This window comes from Syngnathus acus, chromosome 3 (genome assembly GCF_901709675.1).
Source record: "Syngnathus acus chromosome 3, fSynAcu1.2, whole genome shotgun sequence".
NCBI lineage: Eukaryota > Metazoa > Chordata > Actinopteri > Syngnathiformes > Syngnathidae > Syngnathus > Syngnathus acus.
The window spans coordinates 19,505,508-19,521,769 of record NC_051089.1 but is presented as its reverse complement, the minus strand read 5'-3'; the positions used below and the strand labels follow the sequence as shown (position 1 = coordinate 19,521,769).

Here is a 16,262-nt window from a genome sequence, read left to right as displayed (position 1 = left end):
GTTGGTCCGTTTACCTCGATCTGTGACGGGTTGATGTTGACGTTCATGTGGCTGAACGTCACGTCGCGTACGTCGAGCCAAATTGGCCACTCTTTTTTTAAACACTCGGCACTGTGTCCACCTTGCTTTTCCTTGGGCGACTCATTTTAATAGAAGGATTCCAGGGGAAGGTTTGTGGGTGGCTTTAGCGTAAAACTGTATCTGAAAGCTCAGCGCGCAAATTACAAGAATGCTGTCGTCACAGCCCACGCTCTAAATTCGGCACTGCCACATATAGAGCGCGAGTGCGCCATGTCCGTACTACTGAGTACGTACACGCACTTGTGAGTGTGCACCGAGCTTTCTGACACGGCTTCCGGTAGTAAATACGCAGGCGAGCGGTTCCCCATCTACTGGGGAAACGCAGTCATTGCAGGCAAAATGACCAAAAAAAAATGTTTAATAATACAATTTGTTCAGGGTTGGCGGGCCGGATTAAACGGTCCCGTGGGCCGGATGTGGCCCGCGGGCCGTAGTTTGCCCATCCCTGGTCTAACTGCATAGCGGCCTGTCAACATAGGCAGCCGTGTGATTACGCAATCCTCAGAGGAGGCTAGGCAGGAAGTTGGCTCCTCCGAGCGAATCGTCTTCGGTTTTAAAATAACTATAAAAATTGAGCGATTGTGGTTCAAAATGATACATAATTATTGAAATTTAAAGGAAAATGACTTTATAATAAAAAAAATTGAATTTGTTTTTCCCCTTGTCATGATGGCAGGGGAGGCGTGGCCGGCGTCCCTGTCATATTCCATCATCACCAAAATCAGACTATGGTCATTAATGTTGAGAAGTGAATGTGAGAAGATTTGGAAGAAAACTTGAAGATAAATGAATTCTAATTTAGATTTTCTTTTCTAATTTTAAAGATTTGACCTGATGGTGGCGCGAGAGATGTCAGTTCACTGTTTTTGATGGGGTTATTCATCTATTCCGCAAATAAACCCTAAATAAAAAGTATCTTTCACAAAAATTTGGGTAACAAAAATATGGGAATTATTTTCGGAAGGTAAATGTGCCTGGGGTCAAATTGACCCCAAATACCAGATTTGTTATTATATTTCAGGATGATAGGAGGGTTAGGTCACACATACTGACAGAGACATTTTAACAGCTTGGGGTCAAATTGACCCCAGAAGATGACCAATGTGTGCAATATGTGTTCAGTACATTGAAATTTATGCTAGATCAGTTCTCACTATCAATTTAGGATTCATAAAATATTAAGCAAAAAATAAAGTCAACTACTATTGTTTTAATTATAAACATTGAATGGGGTCAAATTGACCCCTAGGACGGCAGGAGGGTTTTAAATTTGTGCTGATAGCACGTTGTGGTGGCATCTTATTATACAGCGGATCAGGCAAATGAGAATCAGGTGGCAGGCGTGCGTGTGTCAAAGTAGACAAAATGGCAAGGACTGACCGGCCAACGGCGTCTATATACACGCCCTAATCAGTGGGTAACACGGTTGGTGGTGATCAGCGCCGATTAGCACGCGCAATTCTGGCGAACGGCGTCTATACACCGTATTGGCCCGAATATAAGACGATGTTTTTTGCATTGAAATAAGACTGAAAAAGTGGGGGTCGTCTTACATTCGGGGTCTAGACATTATACCTATTCACAATGCTAGACACGCCAGATATCTTTAAAGCAAATGCTGAACTTAACTCCCCAGGCCAAAGCAAACCCCTGTCACAAAGAAGAAAAATAAAAATAGCTGTTAGAAAGGTTCCTATGTTGATCTTAAAATGTTGGAAAGTTACGTCACCGTGCCTTAAGTCTCGCGTGAGTTACCTCAGCTTATCGCGATTGTTGGACCTTGTGCGCAGCGGTAAATTAAAGGTTGCTGGTATCAACTGAGTATGTTGCTGTGATCGTGTGCGTCTTTGACACAAAGTGAGTATACACATTTCATTGTTACTACTGTCTACCGTTGTGCCATTTGTCTGATCGCGGTTTGTTTCGGCGCGCTCCTTTAAGTTTGCCTCGCATCATACGAGTAGCCGTTACGCAGCACCACGGCGACTAACGGTCGCCAGCAAATGTCTTTTGTTGTCTCGATCGATGACTTATGTTTGGTGTGTTGCAGAGAGTACTTCCTGTATGGTTATTTAGTATAGTGGAACCGTTACGCGCAGTTAGTTATATAATGTGTGCCGTCTACTAGTGTTGTGTGACGTCAGAAGCTGAGCGTTGACTTACGTGCTACTATATTTCTGTCTGTTGCAGAACCACACACCACACACACACACACACACCACACACCCTTCATACAATAATCATACACACAAGAATCACATTCACACACCCAAACACTCACCCATGTACACTACACACACCTGCTCTCACATCCTTACGACCAAACATGTGCCGATACCCTTTTGCCAGTTTGCCTGTATGCCCCTATGAGCCACAGTGCCTGTTACGTTTTTGTCAATAATTCAGTAAAGCAATCAAAACTGAACCACGTCTTTCCTCCTGTGTTCTGACCGACATCCGGGGGCGAAAAGAGCATAACCATCCGAGCCAACCCACTATACCAGGGGTGGGCAAACCTTTTGACTTGCGGGCCGAATTGGGTTCTAAACTTTGACCGTGGGGGCCAAACCAGGAGCAGATGGATGTCGTGTTTGTGTGAAGCAATATAAACGACATGTAAAGGTCATTGCATGAAAGGTTTTGGTCTTTAGTAGGTAGTAAAGCATAGATATTCAAAAAATGGTTTTTGAAAACAAATGCATTTATTAACAGCATTAAAAAAACATTTCACCAAAAAACTGCTATCAGTGATTCCCATTACCGTAATTTTCCATGTAAAATACGCCCCCGTGCATAATACGCACCCTAAAAATGGCATGTCGATGCTGGAAAAAAGCCTGTACCCATGTATAATATGCACCCAAATTTTGACTCTTAAGTCCGTAAACGTAAAATTATTTCAGAAAAAAGATCATCTTCGGGAACAACCGGATGTTATTCTGCCGGTCAGTATCACTGCGCATGCGCTAGCAAACTCGATAGCGAAGAAATGTTTAGGATTTGTGTCGGGTACATTGTGACAGCAAACGAGCAGGTGATCGAGCAAGCGTCTGATACGAGAGCATTGTGTTCATATGGAGCGTGTTTGAAGTGAACAGCAGAGAAGAAAGGAACAAGGCAAAGTGTTGTGAAATAAAATATTACCTGTAATACGCATTTTGTTATTTGCTGATTGAAACTGCTAATTAAACTGTGAATTGAAACTAATAGGTAGAGAACTGAACTCTCGCTCTTTATATAGCTGACGTGTCTTGCGCATCCGTTCTGCGCATACTGTCATGGCGGCCTCCGTATGATATCCGGTCTGCGATGGAGATTAAAAAACAAACAATATTTTACAATAACACACCATCAAGGATTGCACCATCGCATCAAACGATGTGTCGTCAATTATGAATTTTACTGACTAAGTGTGTTGCGCAGGATGGCTGAATGCGATGCGCGATTGACAACAAACAAGAAGAAAGGTGATTTCAAGTTTTCACATGCTTGTAAAAGTAAAAACGTAGCTTTGTGTTTTTTTGTTTCGATGTGCTCCTTTAATGTTTCTAGCGCCGCGACCTCCATAGCTGATCATATCTTGACAGAGAATACACAAAACCTAAAGATGCCGTCGCGGCGGGCGGGGGAATGCTCGCGAGTCGCCGAGGCTAACGTTGCCCGGCCAGCAGGCGGGCCGCTCCCCTTCATATATAAAAAAAATATCCGCGGAAAATTCTCATCCCTGTAATAACACAATTTATTCAGGTTTGGCGGGCCGGATTAAACGGCCCCGTGGGCCGGATGTGGCCCGCGGGCCGTAGTTTGCCCATGTCTGCCCTATACAGTCCTCAGGCTCCCCAACAATAGCGGTAGCAGTTTGCATTATTTTATTGCAATGTTTTTCCTTATTCAGATTTGTTTCAAGACTACAGTTATAGTTAGACTTCACTTTGATGGTTAAATGCAGTTATTACAATTTTGTTGTTTTATCACAGTAGATTGGTTTATTCACATTTCAAAAACCAGAAGCCATTCATTTACAAATGTGATTGCACTTTAGTTTACATATTTAAATGTTCAGATATCAAGATGTGTTTATATCACATATTACAGTTTTTGCATGATTTGAATGAGGCAAAATAACATGCTTTTTCTCTCAAATATATTGTTATAATCATTTGTTTCAGATTTACTGTAATTATTATTTTTATAAAAATCAAATTTGGTGTTCAAAAAGTCTTTTTTCAAACTTGAGTCTTGAAAAAGAGGGGGGGGCGTCTTATAATCAGGGTCGTCTTATATTCGGGCCAATACGGTACACGCCCTAATCAGCGGGTAACACGGCACAGGTGGTGGCGATCAGCGCCGATTAGCACGCGCCATTCCGTATTGGTGACGTGCGCCCCCGACGTCTACTGCGGAGGGCGCATCAGCAGGCCAGCAGGGCAAGAGCGGAGACGTGACACAGCCGCGCACCAAGGAAAAATGCACCGCCGTGGAGAAAGAGTCGGGACAGCGGCATTGAGCGCTCATAGCGCGAGGCGTGCCTCTGAACAATGTGCTTCACTGAGGACAAGCACGGGGAGCACGGCTGGTTACCGTCCCGGAGTCAGGACAGCAGCCAATGTGCCCTGATAGCGTGGGGCGTGCCTCTGTGCAATGAGCGTCACTGAGAACGTGAATGAGTTCAAGCGCAGTAGGCGGAAGCCGGCCACGCGTGAGGGTAGAAGCACCAACCGGTGCAGAATGAGTTGCGACACGTGACAACATCAGGTGTTTGTTCTTTTATTTACTGTAAACCTACAATACATGCACACAGAACAGTGTTGGAATGGTTATTAAGAGAATGGGAAAGGTTTATGTGGCCTAAAAGTATTGGGGAGGGTCTAAAAAGCTTTAACATTGTGTACTGGGCCACAATGGAACAGGGGATTCATGCGCAACCGTGACTCACTTTGGTTTCGCTATGCATGATGTTAGTGTGGTTTGGCAAGGAACATCACCCTTCTAAATCAGTGATCGCCAACCTTTTTTGCGCCACGGACCGGTTACGTGTCAGAAATATTTTCGCGGACCGGCCTTTATATAAATAAATAATAGATTTATATAACTAAATAATACATTTACCGTATTTTCCGCCCTAAAAGGCGCACCTAAAAACCTAAAATTTTCTCAAAAGCCGACAGTGCGCCTTATAGGCCAGTGCGCCTTATATATGGATCAACTGATGAATTTGTTGATCCATACTGGTTGTACACAGTGCTCTGCCAAAATGTTTCAGTACGTTTTAGTACGACTAATAAATTACAAGGTCGCATCGCTTCCCAGCATTACGGCAACTGTAGTCAGGGGGCGTCACCGAATAGCTGTTGTACCCGCGAGGCTATTTCCTGTCAAAATAGGCTGCTCTGTTAATGTTTCGAGTAAATCTACGGATCGATATGGAAGGGAAACATAGGTAAGTAGTACCAATGCGTTAGATCGAACTTTAGTCAGTTCCGATCATTTTATAGGAGATCGTTTGAGAAACGCGATTGTTTACACTTTGCTGAGGCTCATGGGAGATTGCGAGGTGAGGCTCGTGAGACTTTGCGGATGGCTAATGCTATTGCGATAGCTGCTATACGTACCAGGCTATTTCATGTCAAAATAGGCTGCTCTGTTAATGTTTCGAGTAAATCTACGGATCGATATGGAAGGGAAACATAGGTAAGTAGTACAAATGCGTTGGATCGAACTTTAGTCAGTTCCGATCATTTTATAGGAGATCGTTTGAGAAACGCGATTGTTTACACTTTGCTGAGGCTCATGGGAGATTGCGAGGTGAGGCTCGTGAGACTTTGCGGATGGCTAATGCTATTGCGATAGCTGCTATACGTACCAGGCTATTTCATGTCAAAATAGGCTGCTCTGTTAATGTTTCGAGTAAATCTACGGATCGATATGGAAGGGAAACATAGGTAAGTAGTACCAATGCGTTAGATCGAACTTTAGTCAGTTCCGATCATTTTATAGGAGATCGTTTGAGAAACGCGATTGTTTACACTTTGCTGAGGCTCATGGGAGATTGCGAGGTGAGGCTCGTGAGACTTTGCGGATGGCTAATGCTATTGCGATAGCTGCTATACGTACCAGGCTATTTCATGTCAAAATAGGCTGCTCTGTTAATGTTTCGAGTAAATCTACGGATCGATATGGAAGGGAAACATAGGTAAGTAGTACCAATGCGTTGGATCGAACTTTAGTCAGTTCCGATCATTTTATAGGAGATCGTTTGAGAAACGCGATTGTTTACACTTTGCTGAGGCTCATGGGAGATTGCGAGGTGAGGCTCGTGAGACTTTGCGGATGGCTAATGCTATTGCGATAGCTGCTATACGTACCAGGCTATTTCCTGTCAAAATAGGCTGCTCTGTTAATGTTTCGAGTAAATCTACGGATCGATATGGAAGGGAAACATAGGTAAGTAGTACCAATGCGTTGGATCGAACTTTAGTCAGTTCCGATCATTTTATAGGAGATCGTTTGAGAAACGCGATTGTTTACACTTCGCTGAGGCTCGTGAGACTTTGCGGATGGCTAATGCTATTGCGATAGCTGCTATACGTACCAGGCTATTTCATGTCAAAATAGGCTGCTCTGTTAATGTTTCGAGTAAATCTACGGATCGATATGGAAGGGAAACATAGGTAAGTAGTACCAATGCGTTAGATCGAACTTTAGTCAGTTCTGATCATTTTATAGGAGATCGTTTGAGAAACGCGATTGTTTATAGAGGGCTCGTTGGTTATTGGCTAGTGGATGCATACCGCAACCCTAGTCAACCTCAGTTTGATGCAGTATAGCTTCTATTTTATGCGCCTTATAAGCCGGTGCGCCTTATATATGGACAAAGTTTTAAAATGGGCCGTTCATTGAAGGTGCGCCTTATAACCCGGTGCGCCTTTTAGGGCGGAAAATACGGTATATAAATAAATAATACATTTATAATAAATATATGAATACGATGAAATAAAATGATACGACTGGCATAAAAACAAGTATAAACGACATTAAAATAAAACTCACCATTACATTGAATTAGTGGGAGCACTGAGCTTGTTTCTCAGAAACGAGCCGGTCCCATCTAGGCGTAATCGGAGACAATGACACCCGAAGTGGTTAAGGTTTGTCTTTTAATGCAGGATGCTTGGTCTCCATGTGCCGAAGCAGTTTTGAGGGCTTCATTGCCTCGTTAGCTAGCTTGTCGCCACATATTATGCAGAGTGGGCTTGGCGCGTCATAGTCTTTTAAATGCAGCTTTCCTTTTCTTAGAAGTCGTAGCCTCTTCTTCTTCCGTCTCCTCATTGGGCTTTTTTCCCTTTCCGAAGAAGCTTTCCAAACATCTCTGTTTCTTGCTCATTTTTGCTTGCTTCGCGGGCTCAACTGAGGTGACATGTCACGTGACCGAGACGAGCGTCTTGACCTGAACCGACGGATGTAATTGGGAGAGAATCGCCAATTTGTTTATATTTTTCAAAATAAATACTTACTCATTTTTGCTAGCTTTGCGGGCTCGACTGGGGAAACATGTCACGTGACCGGGACGAGCGTCTTGACCTGAATTAATTGATCGTCGATTAAAACAATTTTTTTTTTCTGTGTGGCTTGGCGGCCCGGTACAAAGTGACCCACGGACCGGTACCGGTCCGCGGCCCGGTGGTTGGGGACCACTGTTCTAAATGACTTACCATACACGCAGTCCCTCTAGCACCCAACAAGAAACACTACATGTTGGAAATTTCAATACAATGGTGATTCAATTTCTCAATAATACGTATACCGTTTCTACTTCCCAGCTTTTCGATTTTTGCGGGTGGTTCCCCCCGTGATAAACAAGGAATCACTGTACAGTATCAAAACAAACATTTTCTCTGCGGAGAATAATTATTATCAAATTTGATGTAATTAACCAGCACTGTGTTGACCATTTGCCCCCAAGAACCATATCATGCCAAAAAAATCCATGTTGTAAAAATTTTATTAGACTTCGCAGCACATGTCATCTTCCCCTCTGATTGTCAGAGGGAGTTAAAGAATTTGACAACTCTGACAATTCTTTGCGACCCCTATAATTCAGTGTTGTCATATGATCGTGTGTACTCTGAACAACAGAAAGAACCGAGTCTGGAAGAACTGACACTTCTCAAAAGTACCATTGTTTATTTGACTGGTATAGAAATACTTTTAAAAAAACATGAAGTAGCACCATTACTTGTCAGGTATAACTCTAAATTTCAGAAAAATAAAAACTCGATCATTTTAAAATCTTGTCTCAGGAAATATAAAATAGCATTAGAGTATGAGGTTTTAGGTCGATTATCGTAAAATAAAATATATTTGTTCTTAAAATTAAGTACATTTACACTAATAAAACTACAAATACGTAAACAAGCGGTAAACAATGTATCAAAATAGAAATATTAATACTATAGGGGTGCAACAGAATCCTGTAATTCCCACCCAAATCTGATACATACAAATTTAAGAAAGCATAAAATGACTCTTTATGTTAATCTTGATAGGATTTGCACATTTCAATGTTTCATATAGAATAAAATAGGCTTTATATCATATAATCCAAATATATGCTAAGTGTCAAAGGTTGTTGATCCCATGAAAACATCATCTCATCAGAATAATGCCAATAATGCAATATAGTATATTCTGTGGACTTTTCTCTCCCCTGCACATGAATATCATTCAAACCATGTGTACAGTGATGAATTCCATTAAGCCATTCTAAAAAATAAACAAGATGTACCGATCTACAAAAAAACTTCACTGAACTCAAAATATTTGTAAACATCTTTGCAATCAAAAAGGATAAAATATTTCAATCTGTTGTCATTTAACATTTCAAGTACCGTATTTTCCGGACTATAAGGCGCACCTAAAAACCTAAAATTTTCTCAAAAGCCGACAGTGCGCCTTATAGTCCAGTGCGCCTTATATATGGATCAATTGATGAATTTGTTGATCCATTCTGGTTGTACACAGTGCTCTGCCAAGATGTTTCAGTACGTTTTAGTACGACTAGTAAATTACAAGGTCGCATCGCTTCCCAACATTACGGCAACTGTAGTCAGGGGGCGTCACCGAATGGCTGTTGTACCCGAGAGGCTATTTCATTTCAAAATAGGCTGCTCCGTTAATGTTTCGAGTAAATGTACGGATTGATATGGAAGGGAAACGTAGGTAAGCAGTACCAATGTGTTAGATCGAACTTTAGTCAGTTCCGATCATTTTATAGGAGATCGTTTGAGAAACGCGATTGTTTACACTTTGCTGAGGCTCATGGGAGATTGCGAGCTGAGGCTCATGGGGCTTTGTGGATGGCTAATGCTATAACGATAGCTGCTATACGTACCAGGCTATTTCATGTCAAAATAGGCTGCTCTGTTAATGTTTCGAGTAAATCTACGGATCGATATGGAAGGGAAACATAGGTAAGTAGTACCAATGCGTTAGATCGAACTTTAGTCAGTTCCGATCATTTTATAGGAGATCGTTTGAGAAACGCGATTGTTTACACTTTGCTGAGGCTCATGGGAAATTGCGAGCTGAGGCTCGTGGGACTTTGCGGATGGCTAATGCTATAACGATAGCTGCTATACGTACCAGGCTATTTCATGTGAAAATAGGCTGCTCTGTTAATGTTTCGAGTAAATCTACGGATCGATATGGAAGGGAAACATAGGTAAGTAGTACCAATGCGTTAGATCGAACTTTAGTCAGTTCCGATAATTTTATAGGAGATCGTTTGAGAAACGCGATTGTTTACACTTTGCTGAGGCTCATGGGAGATTGCGAGCTGAGGCTCGTGGGACTTTGCGGATGGCTAATGCTATAACGATAGCTGCTATACGTACCAGGCTATTTCATGTGAAAATAGGCTGCTCTGTTAATGTTTCGAGTAAATCTACGGATCGATATGGAAGGGAAACATAGGTAAGTAGTACCAATGCGTTAGATCGAACTTTAGTCAGTTCCGATCATTTTATAGGAGATCGTTTGAGAAACGCGATTGTTTACACTTTGCTGAGGCTCATGGGAGATTGCGAGCTGAGGCTCGTGGGACTTTGCGGATGGCTAATGCTATAACGATAGCTGCTATACGTACCAGGCTATTTCATGTGAAAATAGGCTGCTCTGTTAATGTTTCGAGTAAATCTACGGATCGATATGGAAGGGAAACATAGGTAAGTAGTACCAATGCGTTAGATCGAACTTTAGTCAGTTCCGATCATTTTATAGGAGATCGTTTGAGAAACGCGATTGTTTACACTTTGCTGAGGCTCATGGGAGATTGCGAGCTGAGGCTCGTGGGACTTTGCGGATGGCTAATGCTATAACGATAGCTGCTATACATACCAGGCTATTTCATGTGAAAATAGGCTGCTCTGTTAATGTTTCGAGTAAATCTACGGATCGATATGGAAGGGAAACATAGGTAAGTAGTACCAATGCGTTAGATCGAACTTTAGTCAGTTCCGATCATTTTATAGGAGATCGTTTGAGAAACGCGATTGTTTACACTTTGCTGAGGCTCATGGGAGATTGCGAGCTGAGGCTCGTGGGACTTTGCGGATGGCTAATGCTATAACGATAGCTGCTATACGTACCAGGCTATTTCATGTGAAAATAGGCTGCTCTGTTAATGTTTCGAGTAAATCTACGGATCGATATGGAAGGGAAACATAGGTAAGTAGTACCAATGCGTTAGATCGAACTTTAGTCAGTTCCGATCATTTTATAGGAGATCGTTTGAGAAACGCGATTGTTTACAGAGGGCTCGTTGGTTATTGGCTCGTGGATGCATACCGCAACCCTAGTCAACCTCAGTTTGTTGCAGTATAGCTTCTATTTTATGCGCCTTATAATCCGGTGCGCCTTATATATGGACAAAGTTTTAAAATGGGCCGTTCATTGAAGGTGCGCCTTATAATCCGGTGCGCCTTTTAGTGCGGAAAATACGGTAAATGTGTTCTATACATAAATGTATACTATATTTCTGCAAACAAGAAACTACCTATGTCCTGTTTTGTTCCCCAGGTATTGTGAACTGTCTTTATTACATTACTTTAGGGCAAATTAGATGACTCAGCTTGCACACAGCCAAAAGTCTGAACGATCCACATACCTGCATCGTAACTCCAATGTGTCCAATAAGATAAATAATGAGTACAATTGACTAGAGCTATTGATTACTATTTGTGATACTTAAAACATGCATCTCGACGCTGATAATATTTCCCTAAGACAGAATAAGTCTTTCATTCAAAGGGGTACTCAACCCAAAACTTGTCTTTACAATAGGATACACAATCCTATTGTTCTATGCACCCCCACTTGTATAAACATTGTATTCTGATTAATATTACATAGGTGGAATATGAATTAAGCAGCAAAATCCAGCCGTTTTTATCCATCTCAGGAGGTAGCCATTTTGAAATTTACTATTAACTGAAAATTACATCACAGTTGCTCGGGGCTCAGATAATGACCGATCAGGGCAAAAGTTACAAGATCAAACTCAGAAAACAGGTGGGCCGTGAATGGTCGTTATCTGGACCCTGAGAAATTGTATTGTAATTTTTAGTCATTTGGGCGCCCTGAGATGGATCAAAATGGCTGAATTTTGTCGCTTAATTCATATTCCACAAATGTAATATTAATCGGAATCCTGTGTTTAGACTAGTGGGGGTGCACACAACATAATGTTGTAAAGAAAATTTGGGGGTTGACTTTCTTTTTAATCCAACAAACCCAGAAGTTTTTATGTTCCTTTTCATACAACAGCCTGTAACATACACAAACATATGTAATCCTACATACAGTACACATTTCAAACTGATGACAATTATTGATTCTATTATAGCAATATGACAAATTATACTCTCATGAAAATATACGTATAGCCTGAGTAACGCTGGTTTGGCAGACAGGGCATTTAGGTTCGCTTTGCTCACAGATACGATTGGCACAGTCCATACAGAAGAGGTTGTGTCCACAGGGGACCAGTGCTGCAATAACCTCGCTTTCAAAACACACTGAACAATCACGGCTGCCTTTACGACTGGTGGATGAGGAAGAGGAGGAAGAGGAGGAGGCAGAGTAATCACATGAAATGCAACAAAGGTGAGAGTTTGTCAGAGGCAACTGTGTTGACATAGCCAGGGAAACTGAACAAGTCTTTACTTGGGTCAGTGCAGACCCTTTGTGCTAACTGGTGCTCATTGGTACCAGCATGGAGGGGGGGTGACATCCTGGATTGTTTTTGTTAATTATTCTCTGATTTACCATCAGGCCATTGGAAGTGGCAACAAAAATAGCTGGTGTGGAGATGGGCGAATTGGATCCAGTCAAGGAGGGGTTGATTTGATTTTCGTACTGGGACCAGAAAATGCCGGGTTGGGTTGGCGAAGGTTCAATCCCTGGCGGGGAATCAAAAGTCAGATCAGTGCAGTCAGGAGAGATTGCCTCGTTTCCATAAACAAACCCATTGCCATTTGTGTTGACACTGATATTGTTGTTATTGCTACAATTAATGTTGATAGTCGTGCAACTCAGTGCAGAGCTGGGGGGGCTGTAGTCTGCCATGCGGACATTAGTGCCAAAGTAGGTGTCATTGGAGCCACTTCCTAGGGAGGAGGATGAGTCATTGCGGAACTTGGAGAAGGGCTTGCATACAGAGGTGGGTGTCATCCCAATCCTGGGCTTTGGCCACAGATTGGGGTACCCATTGAGATCAAACCCCACATCTGTTCCATTGGCATGGAAGTCGTTTTCATCCTGGAACTCAATAAGACCCCCTGTTCTCACTGTTATGTGAGCTTCGATCTCCTCTCGGGCTCGGTCCACGTTTTCTGGCATCCCTGTTACCTCAAAAACAGGCTCCTTGTCTCGACTGGGAGTCACAATGTAAGTGTGTGTCTGTTGTTGGATGCGTTTAATTGTAGCACCCTTGGGGCCTACAACAAGACCCACTACACGGTAAGGTACTCGCACCTGGATTGTGGTCTGTCCAGGTAGGTTAAGGGGGCCAGGGACTGGAGTACCGCTCCCATTTATGCGGGTGTTTTTCTTTCTGGAAGCTCGAATCATCGAGAAATGCTCTACCGCTGAAATAATCTCTCTCCTGGCCATCGCCACGTCCTCCCTTCTGCCCGTCACTACAAAAACTGGTTCCTCACCTCGGACTGGAGTTTTGATATATGTGTTGGTCTTTGCTCGCAGTGCTTTAATCTTGCAACCTGAGTAAAGGAGCAAAACATGAAAGTGAATGCAGGTTGAAAAAACAACATTGGGTTGAAATATTTTAAGTGATTTGTTTTAAGCATGAAATTGTTGCTATCTGTTTAATATTAGTGTCTCTCAAATGGTTGGTGTCCTTAGACATATGGTGAAATGATCTTTTTTAAAAGGAGCAAATTCAAACCACATGCTGAAACGTATAAATATGCAACAGTGCAAAAGTAGAGAGAACCCATCATTTAGTTTTTTAGGATCATCATTGCCAATTTAATGGAAACAATAAAGCTTTATGACAATGCCGAAAGGTAGTAACGCAGTAAATGTCTCATTTATCGAAATGGGGCCAGGTGAGGTTGACATGAACCTTGATGAAGAAGAGGGACAACCCACTTCAAAAGGGTGTGGGGGCGCATTTCATCCAATTGTGATATTTAACAGAATACATCTGAAATGATTATGGTTGCATGTCTCCTGGATGCAGTGAATGATAAAACTCATGTGTTTTTCCATTTCATCTGTGATATGACCTACAATACAGATATGACCGATATCTGCCTTCCAATGTATTGTGTAGCGGAGGTTCTTTGCAGTCCCTTTGTTTTTATAGGAACAACAGCAGCAGCAGAAGTGACAATGTTGCAGGGAATGGATTCCACATATGTAACTTAGCACTAGTACTGCCCCGCAGCTGGAAAAGTGTCCAGCTGTGGGTGTTGACTGCATGTGGTGAGGTAGCGATTGTGACCATTGTTCTAATTTTATCTTGCAGCATCATCATTTTAAGACTGAGACTGATGGATGATCCTCTGAGCAACAAAAGAGCCACATATCTTAAGTAAATATGGAGACAGCTGCGACAGGTGATCTACAGGTGTCAAAACACAGCATCAGTACACTTCAATGTTAAATGGTAAATGGGTTGTACTTGAATAGTGCTTTTCTACCTCTGGTCTTCAAAGCACCTCACACTGCATCCTCATTCATCAACTGATATCATACCATCAGGAGCAACCAGGGGTTCAGTGTCTTGCGCAAGCACACTTCAAAATGGTGACAATGGTTGGGGATCGAACCTCCATCCTCTGGGTTGGGTAACGGCCACCCTACCACTGACCCATGCTGTACTTTCGTTTGGAATGCTTTTTCATCAGCCTTTTTACAATGTGTCAATCTTTTTTAAAAAGATTTTAAAATATATGTCATGTGAATTCTGAGGGTACACACACCTATGGACAATGTGTGAAATAAGTTTAGAACTGATACTTTAATTAAGTTAAACGTCACCTTCCTTAGAGAGATGGTGTGTAGAATTTTTTGCCATCTAGCGATGAACTATGAGAATGTAATGACCTAAGTTGGTCGCAAGCCTACCACCAATTTATTCAGCAGAGGTGCAAGCAAAATGTCATCACAAATGAAATGTAGTATTCCCTCAAGTGGAAAGTAAGTGTATTGCAATTATCGCATATGCTGAAGTCATTGATACATCAAACTTGTGATCGGGTGATTGTCTCATTCGGATATCCGTAGCAGAAAGATGGTGGTGTGGACAAAGGGTATGTTTCTGAAGGACAAAATTTGACATTGCATGGCGCAACATCTCCATGTCACGTCTCTGCCCCGCACTCGTCCTGCCGATTGGCGTTCCACCGCGCGTATTGCCGGGTTGCTGCGATCCTCTGTGATGAGGCCACTCTACATGCAATGAGTGATGTAATTCTTCGCTACACACGCTCCCAGCATGTCCTGATTCCACTCTTCATCCATGAGTCAAGTAATTTTCCACCTCGCGCACGGCCGGCTGCCTCGCCCCCGCGCTAGTCCTCAGTCACAGCCGCATAGACGCACATTGCTCACAGCCACGCCCCACACTAATCACTGCTCATCGCCACTACCTGCCCCTCGTTACCTGCCCATCAGGATGTGTATTTAAACGCTGTTTGCCCGTTGGTTTGCTGGTCGGTTCATCTGGCTTACTACCTGTCTGTTTTACTACCTGTTCCTGCTCACAAGCTATTATCTGAACTGACTCCGCCTGCCTGCCTGCCTGACCGCCCGCCCGCCCGCCTGCCTCTTTGACCGACTTGTTCATGAACCCGGCCTGACCCACTGCCTGTTCCAGACCGCATCTCCGCCTTGCCCGCTTGCTTGACTGAGCAACTTCGAACTCTGTTTGGCCTAATCGCCCGCCTATCCCCGACCACGTATTGCCTGAGTCCTGTCAGACAGGACGACTTCTGCTTGCCTGTCTGCCTGCCTGTTCTCATCCCGCGAGCTTCCAGTCGTGCCCTGGCACTTGTCAACTGTCATCTGCCGCTGCAACGCCGCTTCCTCGCTGCACCTGCTCTGCCGGTGTTCCAGCTTTTCCCTTTTCAAAAAGACAAAGTCAAAGTCTGCTTTATTGTCAATTTCTTCACATGCCAAGACACACAAAGAGATCGAAATAACGTTCCCACTATCCCACGGTGACAAGACATAGTACACAATATATACATACAAGTAAACAATACAAAAAAAATAAAAACAAGAAGGCACAAACAATGAATAAATAAGAGTGATGAATAAATAATAAATAAACAAATAACACAATAAATAAGACGAGCAAAAATGGAGCAAAATCAAATCAAAATCATCAAATAAACAAAGTTCGTGCTGCACATGGTTATCCTGGCCCATTTGTTACACTCCACCCCATGGAAAGACTCACTGATAGTGTTTCAAGGCTCAAAATATATATCTTTTGGCAGTGCAGTTTTGTGACTGTCAAGTGGCATGGTGGTACAAGATGGTGTATAATTGGGTATCGAATACGGCCCAGGCACATTAGCTATCCCAAAACATGTAGTAGTTCCAAAATTTCACCAGGTGATGGTGTTAAAGCTTGACATAGGGGTGACCTGATG

The 16,262-nt window shown here is 42.7% G+C and overlaps 1 protein-coding gene and 1 long non-coding RNA gene across 2 annotated transcripts in view; one reads left to right on the top strand and one right to left on the bottom strand.

The window, feature by feature from the left end:
- The first annotated feature begins 731 nt into the window (after positions 1-731).
- LOC119120160 overlaps positions 732-16,262 on the top strand; it is a 16,128-nt gene continuing 597 nt past the window's right edge. The window contains exons 1-2 of the long non-coding RNA XR_005097475.1: positions 732-779; positions 5,641-5,644. This is a non-coding gene — a long non-coding RNA (uncharacterized LOC119120160). The remainder of the gene's footprint in view (positions 780-5,640; positions 5,645-16,262) is intronic.
- The window catches only part of mex3b (mex-3 RNA binding family member B), a 20,651-nt gene continuing 15,475 nt past the window's right edge, over positions 11,087-16,262 (bottom strand). The window contains 3 exon segments of the mRNA XM_037246790.1: positions 11,087-12,268; positions 12,270-12,375; positions 12,378-13,358. Coding sequence (XP_037102685.1) covers positions 12,004-12,268; positions 12,270-12,375; positions 12,378-13,358 — 1,352 coding nt within the window. The 3' untranslated portion in view covers positions 11,087-12,003.